This window comes from Oncorhynchus mykiss, chromosome 21 (genome assembly GCF_057628025.1).
Source record: "Oncorhynchus mykiss isolate SJ-2025 chromosome 21, ASM5762802v1, whole genome shotgun sequence".
Taxonomy (NCBI): domain Eukaryota; kingdom Metazoa; phylum Chordata; class Actinopteri; order Salmoniformes; family Salmonidae; genus Oncorhynchus; species Oncorhynchus mykiss.
The window spans coordinates 18,210,001-18,230,795 of NC_143042.1; the positions used below are offsets into that span (position 1 = coordinate 18,210,001).

A 20,795-nucleotide genomic window follows, 5' to 3' on the forward strand; every position below is an offset into this window, starting at 1 on the left:
CCAAACCACCACCATAGTAGCAACGCTTCTCTAGAGAGATGGTCCACAGAGCTATACTGAACAGTTAGCCATCCCCCAAACCGCTCACAAAGCCACAAAGAGCTACCACCCACCACCGGTGAACACGGCACCACTCAGAACAGTAGACACTATGAAAAGGCTCAGTAGGTAGAATCATGCACTTCCTGAGAGGAAGCAGGTAGGAAAGAGGACAAACGGGAAGTCTGGGTCCTTTCGCTCATTGTGCCTGGCAGCATCTCACAGTGTTAACTACTATTCAAGCATACTTCCAATATCTAGTGGAATATCAAGTGGAATCAGCTACATGAACCCAACTTCTAACTCATCAACCCCGGCTCTGAGTGGAAGGTATCAGAGCAAATAGTCACACAAAGACGAATGAATGGATAAATGAAGGAGTGAATGAGGAGATAGGGGATTAGTAGTAAGTATGGAATGGTAGAGAGCGAGTTAGACAGAGTCTTCTGCCTTATGAGACCATGCGTGAGTTCATGCCACAAAAAGGGAACAGCCACCCACTTCACCCCAGTGGGCAGCGAACAATGACTCAGTGATGGTCTCAGCAAAACCATCAATCGATGCTGATATGACCTTGCTGCAGAACGTCACAGAGACATGAGAGGAGGAGTAGGGGCCCTGGCTGTTGGATCATAGTTCAGACTCACATCGAAGGTCATCTCCAGGATGTTCTTGGTGATCTGCCTGACGCCCGAGTCACCCAGCTCACCCGACACACACACCCACGGGTTGGAGGTCGTCATGGCGTTGCTCAGCTTCTTGATGGGGATGATGACGGCGCGGTACGGGATCACTACAGGGACAAAAAAAAGTAGTACAGTCCCTCTCAGTGCAACACAAAAATAATAAATGTATTCATAGTTGTATAGTTAAATATAACAAGGGCAAACTAAATCAGGGAGATTTCAGTGGATTGCACTGCTTTAGAGTAATAACACATTTATGAATTTTACTATAAAAAAATGATCCCAGTTTTGCCTAACGGCAGGCAAGGGTTCCAGAGAAAGCTAACCCAGGGCTACTGGTGATGTGTGTGTGTGTGTGTGTAAAAGAGAGAAACTACTCTGGTGCTGGTTCAGTGCAAACTGCTATGTGAATAATGTAACCCTGCTTTCAATCTTTGATTACAAGCTCATAGCCTCATGCTTTATTCAGGTTAACACCGTCTCTGCCATTGATCCAAGTTATATTCCTATCCATCTACATTAACCTCCATGGAAAACAGTGATAGGCCAAGGCAAGCACACCAGTTAAGACTCTCCAAAGCCTACCATCCATCCTCTCCGCAGTGGCAGAGTGGAAAGATTTGCTGTGGGTGACTTGTGGTAAGTTAAAGTGGTTGACTTCTAGTTAAGTTGTTTTAGCTAGTGTGCAGACTGATCGAGGTAATGGCACCGGTGAAATAGAATTAGTCAACCGTCTTATGATGTGACTGTTCTGTACAGGTTGTGGTAAATTAGTGGTTATATTATGGTCATATGTGGTTGGATTGTGGTTATGTTGAAGTCCTACTCACTGATGGTGGTGAAGACACTGGTGAAACAAAAGTAGTCGACAGTGTTGAGGGAGAGCAGGTGAAACAGGAACTGCTCCTTCTCCTCCTCACAGCGCAGGAAGGCGTAGCGCTTATACAACTTCCTGGAAACACCACAACACACACTTAATACACATTAACCATGGCTTCGACACTGTCAATGTGAATAATATTGTGTGTGTGTGTGTGTGTGTGTACAGTTGAAGTCGAAAGTTTACATACACATTAGCCAAATACATGAACTCAGTTTTTTTTACAATTCCTGACATTTAATCCGAATAAAAATTCCCTGTCTTAGGTCAGTTAGTATCACTACTTTATTTTAAGAATGTGAAATGTCAGAATAATAGTAGAGAGAATAATTTAATTTCAGCTTTTATTTACATTCCCAGTGGGTCAGAAGTTTACATACACTCAATTAGTATTTGGTAGCATTGCTTTTAAAATTGTTTAACTTGGGTCAAATGTTCCGGGTAGCCTTCCACAAACTTCCCACAATAAGTTGGGTGAATTCCGGCCCATTCCTCCTGACAGAGCTGGTGTAACAGAGTCAGGTGTGTAGGCCTCCTTGCTCGCACACGCTTTTTCAGTTCTGCCCACAAATGTTCTATGGGGTTGAGGTCAGGGCTTTGTGATGGCCACTCCAATACCTTGACTTTGTTGTCTTTAAGCCATTTTGCCACAACTTTGGAAGTATGTTTGGGGTCATTGCCCATTTGGAAGACCCATTTGTGACCAAGCTTTAACTTCCTGACTGATGTCTTGAGATGTGGCTTCAATATATCCACATAATTCTTCTTCCACATGATGCCATCTATTTTGTGAAGTGCACCAGTCCCTCCTGCAGCAAAGCACCCCCACAACATGATGCTACAACCCCCGTGCTTCACGGTTGGGATGGTGTTCTTCAGCTTGCAAGCCACCCCTTTTCCTCCAAACATAACGATGGTCATTATGGCCAAACAGTTCTATTTTTGTTTCATCAGACTAGAGGACATTTCTGCATAAAGTACAATCTTTGTCCCCATGTGCAGTTGCAAACCGTAGTCTGGCTTTTTAAAGGCGGTTTTGGAGCAGTGGCTTCTTCCTTGCTGAGCGGCCTTTCAGGTTATGTCGATTTAGGACTCGTTTTACTGTGGATATAGATACTTTTGTACCTGTTTCCTCCAGCATCTTCACATGGTATGATTTGCACTTTTCGCACCAAAGTACGTTCATCTCTAGGAGACAGAACACGTCTCCCTCCTGAGCAGTATGACGGCTGTGTGGTCCCATGGTGTTTATAGTTGCGTACTATTGTTTGTACAGATGAACGTGGTACCTTCAGGCATTTGGAAATTGCTCCCAAGGATGAACCAGACTTGTGGAGGTCGACAATTTATTTTCTGAGGTTTTGGCTGATTTCTTTTGATTTTCCCATGATGTCAAGCAAAGAGGCACTGGGTTTGAAGGTAGGCCTTGAAATACATCCACAGGTACACCTCCAATTGACTCAGATGATGTCAGTTAGCCTATCGGAAGCTTCTAAAGCCATGACATAATTTTCTGGAATTTTCCAAGCTGTTTAAATGCACAGTCAACTTAGTGTATGTAAACTTCTGACCCACTGGAATTGTGATACAGTGAATTATAAGTGAAATGACCTGTCTGTAAACAAATGTTGGAAAAATGACTTGTGTCATGCACAAAGTAGGGGTCCTTACCGACTGGCCAAAACTATAGTTTGTTAACAAGAAATTTGTGAAGTGGTTGAAAAACTATTTTTAATTACTACAATCTAAGTGTATGTAAACTTCCGACTTCAACTGTATGTGTGTGCGCGTGCGTACTTGGTTAAGGCTTGGCGGGTCAGCAGCTGTTTGAGGTGTTGGGAGAGTAGCTTCTTTTCCAGAGAAAGACGGATCCAGGCCCTCGCTCTGCCCACATCAGTCTTTATCTCCCCCATACTCTGGATGTGCCTGAGAAAGGGAGGCGTGGAGATGTGATAGAGAAGGTGAGGAGGTTAGAAATATAACAGCAAATAACAAAACAAATTGTTGACTCACATGGATTAATTTGTGAGATATTACCATCTACCTATGACACATCGTAATGTACAGGTACAGTGGTAGGTAATTCATACCTCATATCCTGTATGACGGACGCTCGCAGTGATGGCATCCCTATTGACGACTCAGACTTTCGTCTCTCTGGACCATTTGACACTGTGGGAGGGAGAAAGAAGCACACACACACACACACACACACATCTCAGCTTTGGCAGCGCTCCAATTTAAAATAAATATATCAAATGCCACTGGAGTATGAAAGGTCTGTAGATTCATTTGAAAATTGAGTATTTCAGTGGATTATTGGGTATGGATAGTGTGTGACTGAATGGATTGAGGGTAGGAGTGACATGTGTTTTATGTCAATGTTGTATATTAAGGTGTGTGTGTGTGTGTGTGTGTGTGTGTGTGTGTATGTGTGTTTATATATGTGTATGTGGGTGTTCTTACCTGGTGACTCTGCCTGCTGCTGCTCCAGTTTCTCCTCTCTTGCCTGGTAGTGCAGAAGGTGGGACCAAAGAGCTGACTTCCCCTACAGGGGTCACAGTCCAGAGGTTAGAGGTCAACCCACACACTTAACTTCTTTGGGCTAGGGGGCAGTATTCGGAAGTTTGGATGAATGAGGTGCCCAAAGTAAACTGCGTGTTACTCAGGCCCAGAAGCTAGGATATTCATATAATTGGTAGTATTAGATAGAAAATACTCTAACGTTTCCAAAACAATAATGTCTGTCAGTATAACAGAACTGATATGGCAGGCAAAAACCAGGGGACAATCAATCCAGAATTTTTTTTCCCCAGCTCACCCTTGATTACTATGACTGTCAATGGGAATATAAAAGGAAGTCTTCCCAGATTGCAATTCCTAGGGCTTCCACTAGATGTCAACAGTCTTTAGAAAGAGTTTCAGGCTTGTTTTTTGAAAAATGAGTTAGAATTTATAGTTTTAGTAAGTGGCCCATTTTGTCTGTAGTGTTTGTTTCATATTCCGGTAAGTGCGCATACTTCATTATTTATCTTCGGTAATGGTCTCTGGTATTCTCAGTCTTACATTTGGTTGTTTATTTACATATTAGGGTACCTGGGGATTGATTATGATCGTTGTTTGATATGTTTGGAATAAGTTTATTGGTAATTTACAGGATTCATTTGTATGCATTTTTAACGAGGGAAACCAGTGGATTACTGAGTCTAGCGTGCCAATGAAACAGACTTTTCTGGGATATAAAGAAGGACTTCATCGAACAAAATGACCATTTGTTATGTAGCTGGGACCCTTGTGATTGCAACCAGATGAAGATCTTCAAAGGTAAGTGATTTATTTTATCGCTATTTCTGACTTTCGTGACGCCTCTGCTTGGTTGGAAAATATATGTAATGCTTTTGTGTGCGGGGCGCTGTCCTCAGATAGTGCTTTTGCCGTAAAGCCTTTTTGAAATCTGACAACGTGGCTCGATTAACAAGAAGCTTTTAAATGATGTATGACAATTGTATTTTCATGAATGTTTAATATTACAATTTCTATAATTTGAATTTCGCGCTCGACAATTTCACCGGATGTTGGCCAGGTGGGCCGATAGCGTCCCAATGATGCATAAGAAGTTAATAGCCAATACACTCTCTAATACAGGAAACAATGCACTTCCAATAGCTAATACATTCACTAATAATACTAGACTATAGATAGAGGATTACCAGTCAATAAGCCTAATGAAATAGGGTCATATGGTTATTACTATAAGACCGGATTAACCAAAGTGTTGGTAGACTGACCTCTGACCTATAGCCAATAGCAGGTTCTTCCAAGTAGAGCACTGAGCATGAGGAGGGTTTACATTGTAAACGCAATGTCATCATTACGATAAAACCTGATTAGAGAGAGTGTGTGTGCATGTATGTGTGTGTTTCTGTTCAGTGCATGTGTATGCACGTGTGTGTGTTTGTGTGTCTCTACAGACCTGTTTGACTTGTAGGCCGTGGCTCCAGATCCTCTCCAGCAGGTCACAGAGGGAGGCGATGAGAGTGTTCTCCTCCAGACCTGTGATGTTGGCCTCCCCATGACCCAGCTCCACTGCCTCCCTGCCCATCTTCTCCACCAACATACGCTTAGTCTGGAGACAGGAGACACAGAAACTTGACTAACACAACATGACCCCTACACATAGGATACAAACAACCGGTTTGTAGACAGGAACCAATCCCCTCATAACTACACCAAGCAACACAAAATTGGACCAATATACATTGGAGACACATAGCAACTGCAACCACAACTTGACCAATACCACAATATATTTCACATGTACAGACTCACCTTCATGCGACACTCCTTGAGTAGTCCCTCTACAAACTTCCAGTTGGTCTGAGCGATGACGGCAGGTGAGAGGTCAGACAGCTTGGGCTGACGGAGGTTCTTCCCCAGGCTCCGAGCCTCCTGCATGTACTTCTGATGGAAACAGAGAAGGAGCAACAGTCAGCTCTGTCTGTAAAACTCTACAGTCGTGGCCAAAAGTTTTGAGAATGACACAAATATTAATTTCCACAAAGTTCGCTGCCTCAGTGTCTTTAGATATTTTTGTCAGATGTCAGATTTTTGTCAGATAGATTACTGAAGTATAATTACAATAATTTCATAAGTGTCAAAGGTTTTATTGACAATTGCATGAAGTTGATGCAAAGAGTCAATATTTTCAGTGCTGACCCTTCTTTTTCAAGACCTCTGCAATCCGCCCTGGCATGCTGTCAATTCACTTCTGGGCCACATCCTGACTGATGGCAGCCCATTCTTGGCTAATCAATGCTTGGAGTTTGTCAGAATTTGTGGGTTTTTGTTTGTCCACCCGCCTCTTGAGGATTGACCACAAGTTCCCAATGGGATTAAGGTCTGAGGAGTTTCCTGGCCATGGACCCAAAATATTTATGTTTTGTTCCCCAAGCCACTTAGTTATCACTTTTGCGTTATGGCAAGGTGCTCCATCATGCTGGAAAAGGCATTATTCATCACCAAACTGTTCCTGGATGGTTGGGAGAAGTTGCTCTCGGAGGATGTCATTTATGGCTGTGTTCTTAGGCAAATTGTGAGTGAGCCCACTCCCTTGGCTGAGAAGCAACCCCACACATGAATGGTCTCAGGATGCTTTACTGTTGGCATGACACAGGACTGATGGTAGCGCTCACCTTGTTTTTTTCCAGACAAGCCATCTTCCGGATGCCCCAAACAATCGGAGAGGGATTCATCAGAGAAAATGACTTTACCCCAGTCCTCAGCAGTCCAATACCTATACCTTTTGTAGAATATGAGTCTGTCCCTGATGTTTTTCCTAGAGTGAAGTGGCTTCTTTGCTGCCCTTCTTGACACCAGGCCATACTCCAAAAGTCTGTACTGGTGGTGGCCCGATCCCCGAACTTTAGGAGACGGTCCTGGTGCTTGCTGGACTTTCTTGTGCGCCGTGAAGCCTTCTTCACAACAATGGAACCGCTCTCCTTGAAGTTCTTGATGATCTGATAAATGGTTGATTTAGGTGCAATCTTACTGGCAGCAATATCCTTGCATTTTCTGTGCAAAGCAATGATGACGGCACGTGTTTCCTTCCAGGTAACTATGGATGACAGAGGAAGAACAATGATTCCAAGCATCACCCTTCTTTTGAAGCTTCCAGTCTGTTATTCGAACTCAATCAGCATGACAGAGTGATCTCCAGCCTTGTCCTCGTCAACACTCACACCTGTGTTAAAGGGGGAATCACTGACATGATGTCAGCTGGTCCTTTTGTGGCAGGGCTGAAATGCAGTGAATGTTTTTGGGGGGATTCAGTTCATTTGCATGGCAAAGAGGGACTTTGCAATTCATCTGATCACTCTTTATAACATTCTGGAGTATATGCAAATTGCCATCATACAAACTGAGGCAGCAGACTTTGTGAAAATGTATATTTGTGTCATTCTCAAAACTTTTGGCCACGACTAATATTAACCATTACAGGTGGATGGAGGGACATTTCTCAGTTGGGTCCAACTGTAAGAGGTTGTGTAAGGGTAGAATTGAGGGCAGACATTGTGGTTTTTGTACAGTCTTGAATACCTTTTAGCAAACGTTGGGATGTGGCGGGGGGTTATGTGCTCATAGAGAAAACAAGGCAAAGTAAAAATAACATTTTCTGTTTACTTCTCCACAGAGAGTTGAGGCGCTGAGCCCATTTCAGTGACACACTCTGGTGAGTTCACTCTAGTTGACTTAAATTGGCCTGAATCTGGAATTATTCTGCCATCTTATCTGATTTTGTATCGTTACGATTCAGTAATTCCCTTCTCATCTATCTCCTTCCCACAGAGATACAGAACTATAAAAGGGTAGGAAGAGGAGAGAGATGAGGGAAAACAAGATCCTCTGCAGAGCCATGACTTACTCTTTCAGTGCTGTCGACTTTAACCAATGTGACAGGTGCACGGGGGATCTATCAAACAGAGCCACTGTGTGTGAGTAAGCAGGGATTGTGTGTATGTGTGAAGCAGGACTGGAGTGGAGAAGTGGAGTGGGGGTCATCTTGGGGGTAGGGGTAGATTTTGGGGGTAGAGGTAGTTTTGGGGGGTTAGTGGGAGGGTCCGTCACTCCCCCACATACCAGGCAGCACTCAGAGGCAGACTTTTTTGGTGGTTTGAGGGGCGGGGGAGACGCCTTGTCCCACTCCCAAAACGCCATGGAGTTCTGCAGGACTAGACACCCCTCTACCTGCTAAGAGGTGGTACGGCCCAACCCCAACGCACAGGACCCACAGAAAAGACAGGAACGAGAAAAGAACGTAAAAGAAGCACCATGCACATGAATGCACAGGACATTCAAATAATAGAAACTAAAAAACAAAGAGAAGTTAAAGAGAAAACAAGCCAAAGAAACAAACATGACATCAGTTAAGACAAGGATGGACAGGCTTTGAAAACGGAACCAAGCTAAGACGAAAAGAAGAAACTCAAAAGAAATCAAATAAAAAAAGGAACATAAAGGCATGCTATGGAACCAGAGGAAGAGGAGAGGATGAAGAGGGAGGACGGCGTGCCGGGTCCGTACCTCTTTGAGGTCGTTATCTAGAGTCAGGTGTTCTGTTTGTTGTCTGTGACGGTCTTTCCTACGCTGAGCCGTAGCAGTACGACTGGACCACCTGCTGACAGACATAACACTGTTAACCGCATAAACATTTATATAGACTCTACTCAACTACATAATAAAATATTTAAAAATATATTTTTTTAAATCAACAAAAAAAACGACATAATACAGATGGAAAATTGGTAATAAACACTTGTTAACTTGGACTACATCACCATAACAACTGTGACGTATACATTACGCCCATATAGCCATTCTATGTTCAAACCGTTACCATTACCATTTTTTCCAAGAAACAATGGCCGTCATTGGTTGGCTCTTCGGTAATGGCATCATATACTCACTTGTTATTGGTGGGTCCGACTGAGAGCACGTCAGACTGCAGCTTGGGGAAGAAGCCCTGTTCATATTTGCCCTGTCCAATCTTCATATCCAACAGGTGGGGGTGGATGGCTGTGTGGTCGATCTTCATCAGCCGCTGTTCGATGGCCTGGGCTGGAGAGGGAGATCAAATCAAGGGAGGGGGATTTAGGGTAAGGCCTTCTTTTGGTATAACCACTACTTGAGAATACATTTAGTACAATGCTAGAACTAAACCTTTTGAGTTGACTTTGAATGAAAAGAGACACCCACACAAGCTCCCACTCTTGTGCTCATCAAAACAAAGCTTGGCAGATCATCAAAGCATAGTGTTTGTTCAATTCACTACAGGACATGCTGTACTGCGGCCCTTTCATCCTACCCTCTCCCTCATTATCTATAAACACCCCGCTCTCTTCATCTCACTGCTTGCTCTTTCTTTCTCGGTCTCTCTTTCTGTCTTTCTGTTTGCTCTCCAAACCTACCTCCTTCTCTAACCATTTCCTTTAATGGACACAAGGTAGAGAAAACAGACGCAGTGCGACTCAACCCAAACCAACAAGGCATCCGTCAATTAACCTCTGCTCACGGTGATAAACAGCGCATCTGTTGGCGAGGTAATTCTGTACAAAACCCTCCGAATGTATCTTCCAATCTCAGTCCTCATTGTTTGTCAGACAGGAGAGAGAGGAGCACCGGAGTGACTGAGGGAAATTAAGTAGAATAGAAGAGTTTCTTTTGTGTGTATAATTGGGGAACTGCACGCGCCACCACCTCTGAAAGAGCTCCCCCCGAACAATTAGGCTTTTACAGACCTTGTTCCATTAAAATCTGCCAGGTCAGACCCTGCCAATTGACTCCACCTATACCTGTACCACGGACGTGAGCACGCACGCATGCACACACACACACCCTATTCATTGTCTGTGAGAGTGTCTGGTCAGGTATTTTTTTAAATCTTAATTAGTACCCATTTGGCTTGCCCTCGTTAAGTCTCTGCTGCGTAGGCAAAAGGAAGTGAGGAAGCCAGACTCAGTGGGGTAGGGGCGGCGGGAGTGTTTTGGGGGAAGCACTTGTGTGTGTGTGTGTGTGTGTGTGTATATGTGTGTGTGTGTGCGCGCGCGCGCGAGAGAATGAAAGAAAGAAATAGAGCGTAGAAGAATGAGCTTTGTGGGGTGAGGCTTTCTTTGAGACAAATACAAAAAGGCAGAATAAGCCAAGGGGAGCACCTGCTGAGTGGAGAGAAGTCTGCTGTTTCCAATGAACACATGAAAGAGGTCAAGAAGGAGAAGAGGATGATGAGTTGGAAAGTAATAGGATGGATGTGGAAAGAGATGGATTTAAAAGGAGTCCTGTGTGACCTCTTAAAGCATCATTGGTATGCCAGCCAGGCAGACAGACTGATCGAGACAGCAGTCATCCACAGCATGCTGATCAGACAGACGGTGCAGGAGAGGACATTCTAATTCAAGTCCAAACTTTCAATTAGTCCCTCTCCTTATTTCTCTGTTACCTACCAAAGACTCATTTTAAACAACTCTAGATTTGTCCTTCAATTCCACCTATCCCTCTCTGTCGATCTCTCTCACGCCCACACACACACACACCCTTCCAACCTCCCCACTCCCTGCTCTCTTCAGACTCACCTGACTCCTTGAGGACGGTGCACCTCTGGTAGTTGGAGGATCGCAGACTTGGGGCTCTAACATTGTATAGACGAGCTTTATCGATGCGTCCGTCAAACACGCGGAGCAGCGGCTCCTTCTCCTCCCATTGGGACATGATCTTGTTGTCGATGAAGGTGGCGAACATCTGGGTCTCGATGAAGTGGGACAGGAAGGGCAGGTAGGGCTCCGGCTGGTCAGACAGGAAGGAGGCCTGGAGAGAGGGGAGATCTGTTAGTACAGACACAGATACATTAACACGCATGCACTTGCAGGGAAAGATAAATACTAGTAGGTAGGGAAAGCAACAAATGTAATTACAAAATGATATAAGTGCACACAGAGATGGACAGAAACTACAAAATAAATGTACAAAATACCTGCAAAGCACACTGGGTATATTTATTGGCCTTGCTTCGGGGTGGAGATCCTTAAAATACTACTCAGCATGCTTTTTAATAGTTCATTTTTTCATAAACATTTATATTTAGTTAATTTAGAACACGAGCTTATCACACCATAGTGACATCAAAGGTGGCCACAAAATCGTGAACAGCTATAAATAAAAGGTATAGAAAAGTATTTTGTACTTTGAAAATACAAATTACAAGTATCTTGTTACAAAATACAGTGCCTTCAGAAAGTATTCAGACTGTTAGGTTACAGCCTTATTCTCAAATTGATTAAATCATTTTTCCCCCATCAGTCTACACACAATACCATATAATGACAAAGTAAAAACAGGTTTTTAGACATTTTTGCTAATATATATATTTTAACTGAAATATGACATTTACATAAATATTCAGACACTTTACTCAGTATTTTGTTGAAGCACCTTTGGCAGCGATTACAGCCTCGAGTCTTCTTGGGTATGATGTTACAACCTTGGCACACCTGTATTTGGGGCGTTTCTCCCATTCTTCTCTGCAGATCCTTTCAAGCTCTGTCAGGTTGGATGGGGAGCATCGCTGCACAGCTATTTTCAGGTCTCTCCAGAGATGTTAGATCGTGTTCAAGTCCGGCTGGCTGGGCCACTCAAGGACATTCAGAGACTTGTCCTGAAGCCTCTGCTGCGTTGTCTTGGCTGTGTGCTTAGGGTCATTGTCCTGTTGGAAGGTGAACCTTCGCCCCAGTCTGAGGTCCTGAGGGCACTAGAACAGGTTTTCATCAAGGATCTCTCTGTACTTTGCTGTGTTCATCTTTGCCTCAATCCTGACTAGTCTCCCAGTCCCTGCCACTGAAAAAAAAAATCATTCAGGCCAAAGAGTTCAAAAACTCGAAGCGGGATGACGTGCCTTTTACTGAGGAGTGGCTTCCGTCTGGCCACTCTACCATAAAGGCCTGCTTGGTGGAGTGCTGCAAAGATGGTTGTCCTTCTGGAATGTTCTCCCATCTCCACAGAGGAACTCTAGAGCTCTGTCAGAGTGACCATCGGGTTCTTGGTCACCTCCCTGACCAAGGCCCTTCTCCCCCGATTGCTCAGTTTGGCTGGACGGCCAGCTTTTGGAAGAGTCTTGGTGGTTCCAAACTTCTTCCATTTAAGAATGATGAGGCCACTTTGTTTTTGGGGACTTTCAATGCTACAGAATTGTTGTAGTACCCTTCCCCAGATCTGTGCTTCGACACGATCCTGTCTTGGAGCTCTACGGACATTTCTTCGACCTCATGGCTTGGTTTTTGCTCTGACATGCACTGTCAACGGTCAGACCTTATATAGACAGGTGGGTGCCTTTCAAAATCATTTCCAATCAATTTAATGTACCACATGTGAACTCCAATCAAGTTGTAGAAACATCTCAAGGATGATACATTGAGTCTCTAAGCAAAGGTCTGAATACTTATGTAAATAAGGTATCTGTTTTTCATGTTTAATGCATTTGCTAAAATTTCTAAAAACCTTTTTTCGCATTATAATTATGGGGTATTGTGTGTAGATTGCTGACGATGTGTATTTATTGAATCCATTTCAGAATAAGGCCGTAACGTAACAAAATGGAAAAAGTCAAGGGGTCTGAATACTTTCCGGAGGCACAATTAATACAATTAACTAAATACTCAGAAGTAATTGAAATACATATTTCAAATACAATATAACAGAAATAGTGCCCAACTCTGGGTGCACAGCACGTAGCATAAACACACAGCAACCAACTCTGGGTGCACAGCACGTAGCATAAACACACATCAACCAACTCTGGGTGCACAGCACGTAGCATAAACACACAGCAACCAACTCTGGGTGCACAGCACGTAGCATAAACACACATCAACCAACTCTGGGTGCACAGCACGTAGCATAAACACACAGCAACCAACTCTGGGTGCACAGCACGTAGCATAAACACACATCAACCAACTCTGGGTGCACAGCACGTAGCATAAACACACAGCAACCAACTCTGGGTGCACAGCACGTAGCATAAACACACAGCAACCAACTCTGGGTGCACAGCACGTAGCATAAACACACAGCAACCAACTCTGGGTGCACAGCACGTAGCATAAACACACAGCAACCAACTCTGGGTGCACAGCACGTAGCATAAACACACAGCAACCAACTCTGGGTGCACAGCACGTAGCATAAACACACAGCAACCAACTCTGGGTGCACAGCACGTAGCATAAACACACAGCAACCAACTCTGGGTGCACAGCACGTAGCATAAACACACAGCAACCAACTCTGGGTGCACAGCACGTAGCATAAACACACAGCAACCAACTCTGGGTGCACAGCACGTAGCATAAACACACAGCAACCAACTCTGGGTGCACAGCACGTAGCATAAACACACAGCAACCAACTCTGGGTGCACAGCACGTAGCATAAACACACAGCAACCAACTCTGGGTGCACAGCACGTAGCATAAACACACAGCAACCAACTCTGGGTGCACAGCACGTAGCATAAACACACAGCAACCAACTCTGGGTGCACAGCACGTAGCATAAACACACAGCAACCAACTCTGGGTGCACAGCACGTAGCATAAACACACAGCAACCAACTCTGGGTGCACAGCACGTAGCATAAACACACAGCAACCAACTCTGGGTGCACAGCACGTAGCATAAACACACAGCAACCAACTCTGGGTGCACAGCACGTAGCATAAACACACAGCAACCAACTCTGGGTGCACAGCACGTAGCATAAACACACAGCAACCAACTCTGGGTGCACAGCACGTAGCATAAACACACAGCAACCAACTCTGGGTGCACAGCACGTAGCATAAACACACAGCAACCAACTCTGGGTGCACAGCACGTAGCATAAACACACAGCAACCAACTCTGGGTGCACAGCACGTAGCATAAACACACAGCAACCAACTCTGGGTGCACAGCACGTAGCATAAACACACAGCAACCAACTCTGGGTGCACAGCACGTAGCATAAACACACAGCAACCAACTCTGGGTGCACAGCACGTAGCATAAACACACAGCAACCAACTCTGGGTGCACAGCACGTAGCATAAACACACAGCAACCAACTCTGTTTTCTGTCTGCTTGCTGATATGAATGTATTTCCCCAGTGATTTTATCAAAGCAAACATTGTTATTGCCAATACCAAGTCTTACCAGCTCCGGCCTTGTTCGTCTTACTTATTTATCAAATGGAATATTTTCAAGGTAGACGGGTTTCAGGAAATAATTGAATCCAGCATCTCACAAACATGGTAATGCCCCAGTGGACTTCCACTATCACACAACACAGGTCTCAATAAACAGCCGGTTACATCAAGATAAACCGTGTGTGTGTGTGTGTGTGTGTGTGTGCATGTCTCTGTGTGTCAACCCATCACCTTATCAAAGTTGTGCATCTGCTCTCGGTTGGTGAGCCAGGACTCCAGGTCCGGAGCGCTTTGGATGACGAAGGCCTCATAGTCCGCGAACATTGTGGTAAACCTGCTAGCGAACACCTCCCTCAGCTGTACATTCAGCTTAGCGTTCCTCAGCTCCTCCTCTTCGATTGCCGTCCTCCCCCCCTGGCCCTCTCCCCCTACCCCCCTCAGGGCTTCCACACGGACCCCTGTTCTCTTAGCCAGAGCCTGGAGTCTTTCCAGAGTAGCGTTCCCTTGGAGAAGCTCCAACACAGCTAACTGCTCCCCGCCTAGGTTCCCATTCCTCCCATCGTCCTCTAGCTCCCTCAGGGCCTGTTGGCTCTTCAGACCAGGGTGACGGGTAGAGACGGACCCAGGGGTGGTGGTGGTGGTGGGGACAAAGGTTGGAGGAGCGCCCCCCACTGGGGATATGCCGTAGCGGAGGAGGACTTCACTGAGCTCCTGGATGAACTCTGGTTTGTTAGGGAACTGGGGGAAGTCCTCAGGCAGCTCGATGCAGTGGTTGTCAATGTCCACGAAGCACAGGTTAGCCTGTTAGGAGAGAGGGAGGTTTGGAATAAGATGAAAGATTATACAACAATTATAACATAGCTATTGCTCAATGAATAGAAACTCAGAGAGGGGTGTGTTGGGGTAGGGGAATGGACATGCACAGATTGAGTATTGGGTAACTGGGTCCGTTTGTGATTGACACGAAAAAGAGATTAATGTCAGTAATAAACCCAAATCTGACATAATTGAGTTACTGTGACAAACCACCAGCATTACGACATAAACCCTGTGCTCAAGGGTAGTGTGCCAGACAGAAACAAATACACACGCTTGCACACCAATCACAACCACAATTCACATAAAATCACACATACAAATTCAGACACACCTACCATCCCTAGTGTCTTACTCTAACAGACAAAGCAACACACTCAAAAACCAACCACAATGACAGCTTACAGTGGTAGAAACGGGGCTTACAGCCTTCTCTCCCCAAGCCCCAGTCTAATGTATTACACTGCCACTCCAGCTCTATAGCACTCCTCCATCTGAGACACTCAGCCCTGGGACAGGGGAACAATGATACTGTGTACACACACACACACATTATATTTCCAGGCTCTACTGTCCCTGTGAGAGGATGACTAGGAGTTACTGTACACCTGAATACATGACATTAGCATTTACTGTCTGGCATCTGAAACGCTGGGTTTACTACCAATTGACTATAGTTTAATAACAGCATTTGCTAGGCTCCAGATGTGAATTTCAAAACTCAACATTTTCTTCTCCATGTATTTCTGGGTCCAGGTTTGACTCATGTGCATGGCTCTGTGAGGGCTGCATCAGCGGTCTGTGCACAGATCTGACCTGATATGGATTGGCCTAACGGAGGTTTATTTATGGTAGCGGAGAAGACTGCAGGCCATCCGCCTGATTTAGGAGCTGCGGAAAAAGGAGCACGCACCCGCTGGGTGATTGTACAGGCACACAATGTTTGGCCTAGTTTCGGTTAAAAGCCATTGGTTCCTCTTTTGCATTCAATAGAAAGGATGGAGGATCAAGAGGGACAAAATTACATGAAACTGTTGGCATTCATGAGTGTGTGCATGTACTTGTTTGGTATTTTCTATGCAAACATGACTAATATGATTAGGACACAAATTATTGTTCTGCCATTTGAAATGGAAATGAGATGAATTATTTCTACAGAGCCAGGGTTAAAAAAGGCAAGTCATTCATTCATTCACATCCTCTCTCTATGATCCTTCCCTTCTTTCCGTTTGCTTTCAGCTCCTCTTTCATCCCTCCATTTCATCCTCCTCACTTCAAAGAACCAATCAGAAAATAGAGATATTCCCTAAATTAAAACATTTGGCACCGTGTGATCTTTAGGGGAGGATCCGGAGGAACACAGGGAGGCAGAAAATTGGATTGTGAGGAGGCAGGAGCAGCACCAGGGAACGTCGTCGGATGCCGCACTGACTCGGATAATTACCATGCATACGGAATGGGCCAGATTAATGAGCGGTGGGAGTGGGAGGGAGGGAGAGCCCTGAGGCTGGGAATCTCTTTGGGACGTTCCAGACCATTAGGAGTCTTATCTCGTCCCCACACACACATGCTGTGCACTGAGGGTTCCATCGCTTTCACTGTCAGAGGAGGAGGCAGAGGGTATAGACACACACGATCCCAAAATCCACTAAGCCGTTCTAGAGAAATATCCGTTTGAGTTCGTTCCACACAGGAGTAATAGGGGTCTATGCAAACACATTGGGCTGTGAGTGACAAAACCAATAGAAGTATCTCAGAGAGGTTTAAGTGCTTTCCAACAAACTAAAATTAACTTCTAATAGACATTCCTCCACAATAAGAGTCTGAAAGCGGCATTTTTCCACTTCCCGCTCAGTCTGAATAGAAGCCAGGTTGTCTGCCTGTGTGGATGGGAGGCTCATTGTGCAGAGTCAGGGTTGGATAGCCTTGGACAGTGTGCATACAGCAACAATGAGCCCTTACTGTAACTGCCTATTGTATGGAGACACACACTTACAAATAAATAAAAAAAACAGACCCATTCGCAGTTGCATACACACACACACTGACACACACAGTAGTCCATACCTCCTGTGGCAGCTCTAGTTTGGAGCGGTCGGTGCCCTCCTTGGACTGCAGGCCCATGAGGTAGGGCACGGGGGCATCCAGGAAGTGCAGCAGTGACGCGGGTAGGATGGGCACGTAGACATGCTGCCACTGGAACGGGAAGAGCAGGGTGGTGATGCCCTCCGCAACTGTCATCAACCGCTGGTAGTCTGGAGAGAGGTAGGGTGAGGGAAGGAAGGGGTTAAGTTGGGAGTGGGAGAGGTGGTTGAAAAGGAGGGGTGGAGTGAGTGATTGGGGGGGGTAGTAAAAAGGGAGATGTTAGAAAGAAGAAGAAGCAGAGAATCACTTTAAATCAACCAATCAAAATTGAATCTGGGGGCAATACGGGTGGAATTCTGTTTTGATGGATTCAATTTAAATCACCATTCTCTCTGTGTGTGTGTGTGTGTGTGTGTCTGCGTGTGTGTGTGTTTGCCTGCAGTGTCTCCTGTTCCTGATTAAAGATTAGGACCAGTGATCTCAGCCTGGCTTTGCTATTGAGTTTAAGAGTTCCATCATCAGATACGAATAAAATGATCAGACCATAAGCCTGACTGACCATCATAAAACAGCAGCACGCTACACCAATTTATCCACTCAAGCCCTCTCCCTGCACCCTTTCCTCCATCCCTAACTCGCTTTCACTCTCACCGCTGCTCAGGCACAGCGGCTCTGTGTACTTTCATTCAAAATGCGTTACACTTTTCAAGGTCGACAAAGCATTAAACAAAGACCTAGCCAATTTACATTCTACAAGAGAACTAGGGGACCTGGCATGTTTATATTGCGTGTGTCTGAGAGTCTGTGTGTGTGTGTGTGTGTGGGCGTGTGTGCGTGCATCTACCTTTCCTCAAAGTCCGTCTGCAACTCAGATATAAATACACACAGACCATCGCATGCGTATCACACAGATGGACGCTCTCCTACAGTCACATGGACAGACTGGCTACATCTTCTCTCTGTCCCCGAGACCAATGGTTGGTTACTGTGTATTAGACAGAGCAGCTGTAAGGCTCCAGATGCTCTTTCAGAGAGCTGACAACAGCTCTACTTTAGCATCTCCTCCTCTCGGTCTCATGTGCGACTAATCATACTAATAACACGCTAACACTAATGCCGTGGAGAGAGCACACCAGACCTGGCCATTAATCAGTGTGTGTGTGTGTGTGTGTGTGTGCACGCGCACACTGCAGGAGCACCTGTGTCCATTAGCCACTGTCGGCGCCTCGAATTCTCAATTTTGAGGCCTGGCTTCAAACAAGTCATTAGGAACAGGACAGGGGTGCTTGCAGGCGCAACTGTAATGGACGTTATACTTCTCAGACTGAAGAGGGGCATAACTTACCCCACCTGCCACCCTGCCTCCCGTGGAGATGACTCGTAGTGATGGAGCGAGGGAAGGGGGTCCAGTGTGAAAAGGTGTGTGTGTGGGGGGGGAGGGGCATCTGTAGGGGCTCCAATTTATAGGATATTTATGAGAAAACTAGAAGACGCACACGATAGGTAGGCGTAACAATACCCCGATGAAAGACTTGCGCCACAGGACACGCAGAAAATGGAACGAGAGTCCTTCCGAAACCCTGTGAAGGTGTGGTTTGAGAATCACAGTCACGCATTGTATACGATTGGATCTCAGATAAGAAAAGGGAGACAGAGAAATGAGATGAAGAGCAACACACAGAGAAAGTGTGGTAGCGAAAAAGAGAGACAGAAAGAGAAAGAGTGGGAGAAACCGAGAGAAAGACAGAACTAAAAAGAGAGTGTGAGAGTTGGTGAGTAAACTTGCTAGCTCAGCTGTGGTGCACTGCACACCCACACACTCGTACAATAACACACTGACCGTACGTACACAAGCCAAACCCCTCACACTGCAATACTCAATTCTGTATGAGGGGGAAACCTAGAAGAGCTGCAGATAACTTGGAACTTTTACATGGCTTTACTAAAGCAATGCATACAAAAGGAAACTACACAGCACACTAACACCCATGTATTTGTATAGCATTTGCCCTTCGGCTTCTAGTCTACCAAAGAAACGCTGGCAATCATTTTACCGGTAACTACTTCAAAGTGCTGCCAAAAACCAAGGGGTCAATTGCTTGAACATGCCTTTTTGGCATTCCCTGTGGGAAACCAGTCTCTCTCTGAAATAAACCAAGCAATTAGAGCCACAACAAGGGAGATAAGAGCCCCCCCCAAAAAATTAGGATAACCCAGTTTATTACCAAATATACTCTCACAAGCCTCTGCGTGTCGAGGGTTTTTAACTTGACACAGCCTGCTCTGTGATGCAGAGACCGAAAGAGTGATTCTTATTAAAAGGATGATTCATGGTACTTCCCTCACGTCTCAGCAACTCTATCCCCGCTTTCCTTCCCCTCTCATCCACGGTTATGATCGTGTTATGTGAAGTTTATCCCCTTATTCGATACGATTACACTGCGTCTCGACAGACTTCATTAATACATAAGCCGTGATGATTTGACACCAGCTCTTCCTAATTTAATATTCAACCCGTCAGATGTCAGACTCCAGTTTTCCCCAACACGAAAAACATCAAAGCACCCTGCAAAAGCTCATAGGGGGTGAAGGGGGGAAGGGGATAAGAGTGGAAAAAACTGAATAATATTATTCTCTCGTCCGATGTTGACCTCAGCTGAACTATGGTGGGGGGTGATTTCAGGCAGAGATGATGCGAGAGCGTTCAACTCTATTTTGCAGGGCCGTTAAACTTTCACAAGACCTTCCAATACTGCTTTCCGTGTAAAATATTGTACATTATTGCTTGATAAATAGGGGAATGCATTGCATTGTCAACATCTGTCGGACAGCAGGGTAGCTTAGTGGTTAGAGTGCTGGACTAGTAACCAAAAGGTTGCAAGTTCAAATCCCCGAGCTGACAAGGTACAAATCTGTCATTCTGCCCCTGAACAACCCACTGTTCCTAGGCCGTCATTGAAAATAAGAATTTGTTTTTAACTGACTTGCCTAGTTAAATAAATAAATAAAAAATGTAGATACAGTTGATCACAATGCTGCTGAGGCCAAGTGGAAAATGCGAACGGAAGAGACAAAAGATCGGCATCTGTGTTTCAAAGCTGAACATATGACACGAGGCAACTCATAGTGAAACTGTCAGTCATTGGGACTGGTCCCTATCAGACACAGTCTCAGAAGGGAAGAGACAAGCCAATAATGGTAAACAACAGAAACCAGGTGCACTCCCAGCACAGAGAGAGGGGAGAAGGAGACATGGTGTAAAGTCCCCCCATTTTCATACAAGCAACCACCTTATTGTGTGCGCTGACTGACTAAGTCTCTCTGCTATTGAAATCCTTGGGCGCCTAAGCGTTTTTTCTGGTCGCCTAATAATCAGGATGGAAAAGCGCTTTCAGTGTCAACTTAAACTAAAAGACTAAAAGACTAAAACCAGATATAATGTATAGAAGAAGATAATGGGACCTGTATATTTTGTATTCGTTATATAATCTTTGAGAACTAACAATCACCAAAATAAAAGTCTGGGAGAATTGAAAGATCCCCAAAGAATGATTTTA

General features: G+C 45.0%; 1 protein-coding gene across 11 annotated transcripts in view; it reads right to left on the reverse strand.

Annotated features, from left to right (window-relative positions):
- LOC110500172 (DENN domain-containing protein 5B) overlaps window positions 1-20,795 on the reverse strand; it is a 75,685-nt gene that overhangs the window by 10,156 nt on the left and 44,734 nt on the right. For 4 of the 11 annotated variants that reach the window (XM_090214142.1, XM_090214140.1, XM_021577373.3 and 1 more), the window contains 12 exons: window positions 17,221-17,408; window positions 14,569-15,138; window positions 10,731-10,962; window positions 9,069-9,219; window positions 8,686-8,776; window positions 5,935-6,066; window positions 5,579-5,731; window positions 4,072-4,153; window positions 3,696-3,777; window positions 3,403-3,531; window positions 1,556-1,677; window positions 687-832 (listed from right to left, as the gene is read on the reverse strand). In XM_090214142.1, coding sequence (XP_090070268.1) covers window positions 687-832; window positions 1,556-1,677; window positions 3,403-3,531; window positions 3,696-3,777; window positions 4,072-4,153; window positions 5,579-5,731; window positions 5,935-6,066; window positions 8,686-8,776; window positions 9,069-9,219; window positions 10,731-10,962; window positions 14,569-15,138; window positions 17,221-17,408 — 2,078 coding nt within the window. Of the gene's footprint in view, window positions 1-686; window positions 833-1,555; window positions 1,678-3,402; window positions 3,532-3,695; window positions 3,778-4,071; window positions 4,154-5,578; window positions 5,732-5,934; window positions 6,067-8,241; window positions 8,353-8,685; window positions 8,780-9,068; window positions 9,220-10,730; window positions 10,963-14,568; window positions 15,139-17,220; window positions 17,409-20,795 lie in introns of all 11 variants that reach the window. The other 7 variants (XM_090214141.1, XM_036957523.2, XM_090214145.1 and 4 more) reach the window with 4 other exon arrangements.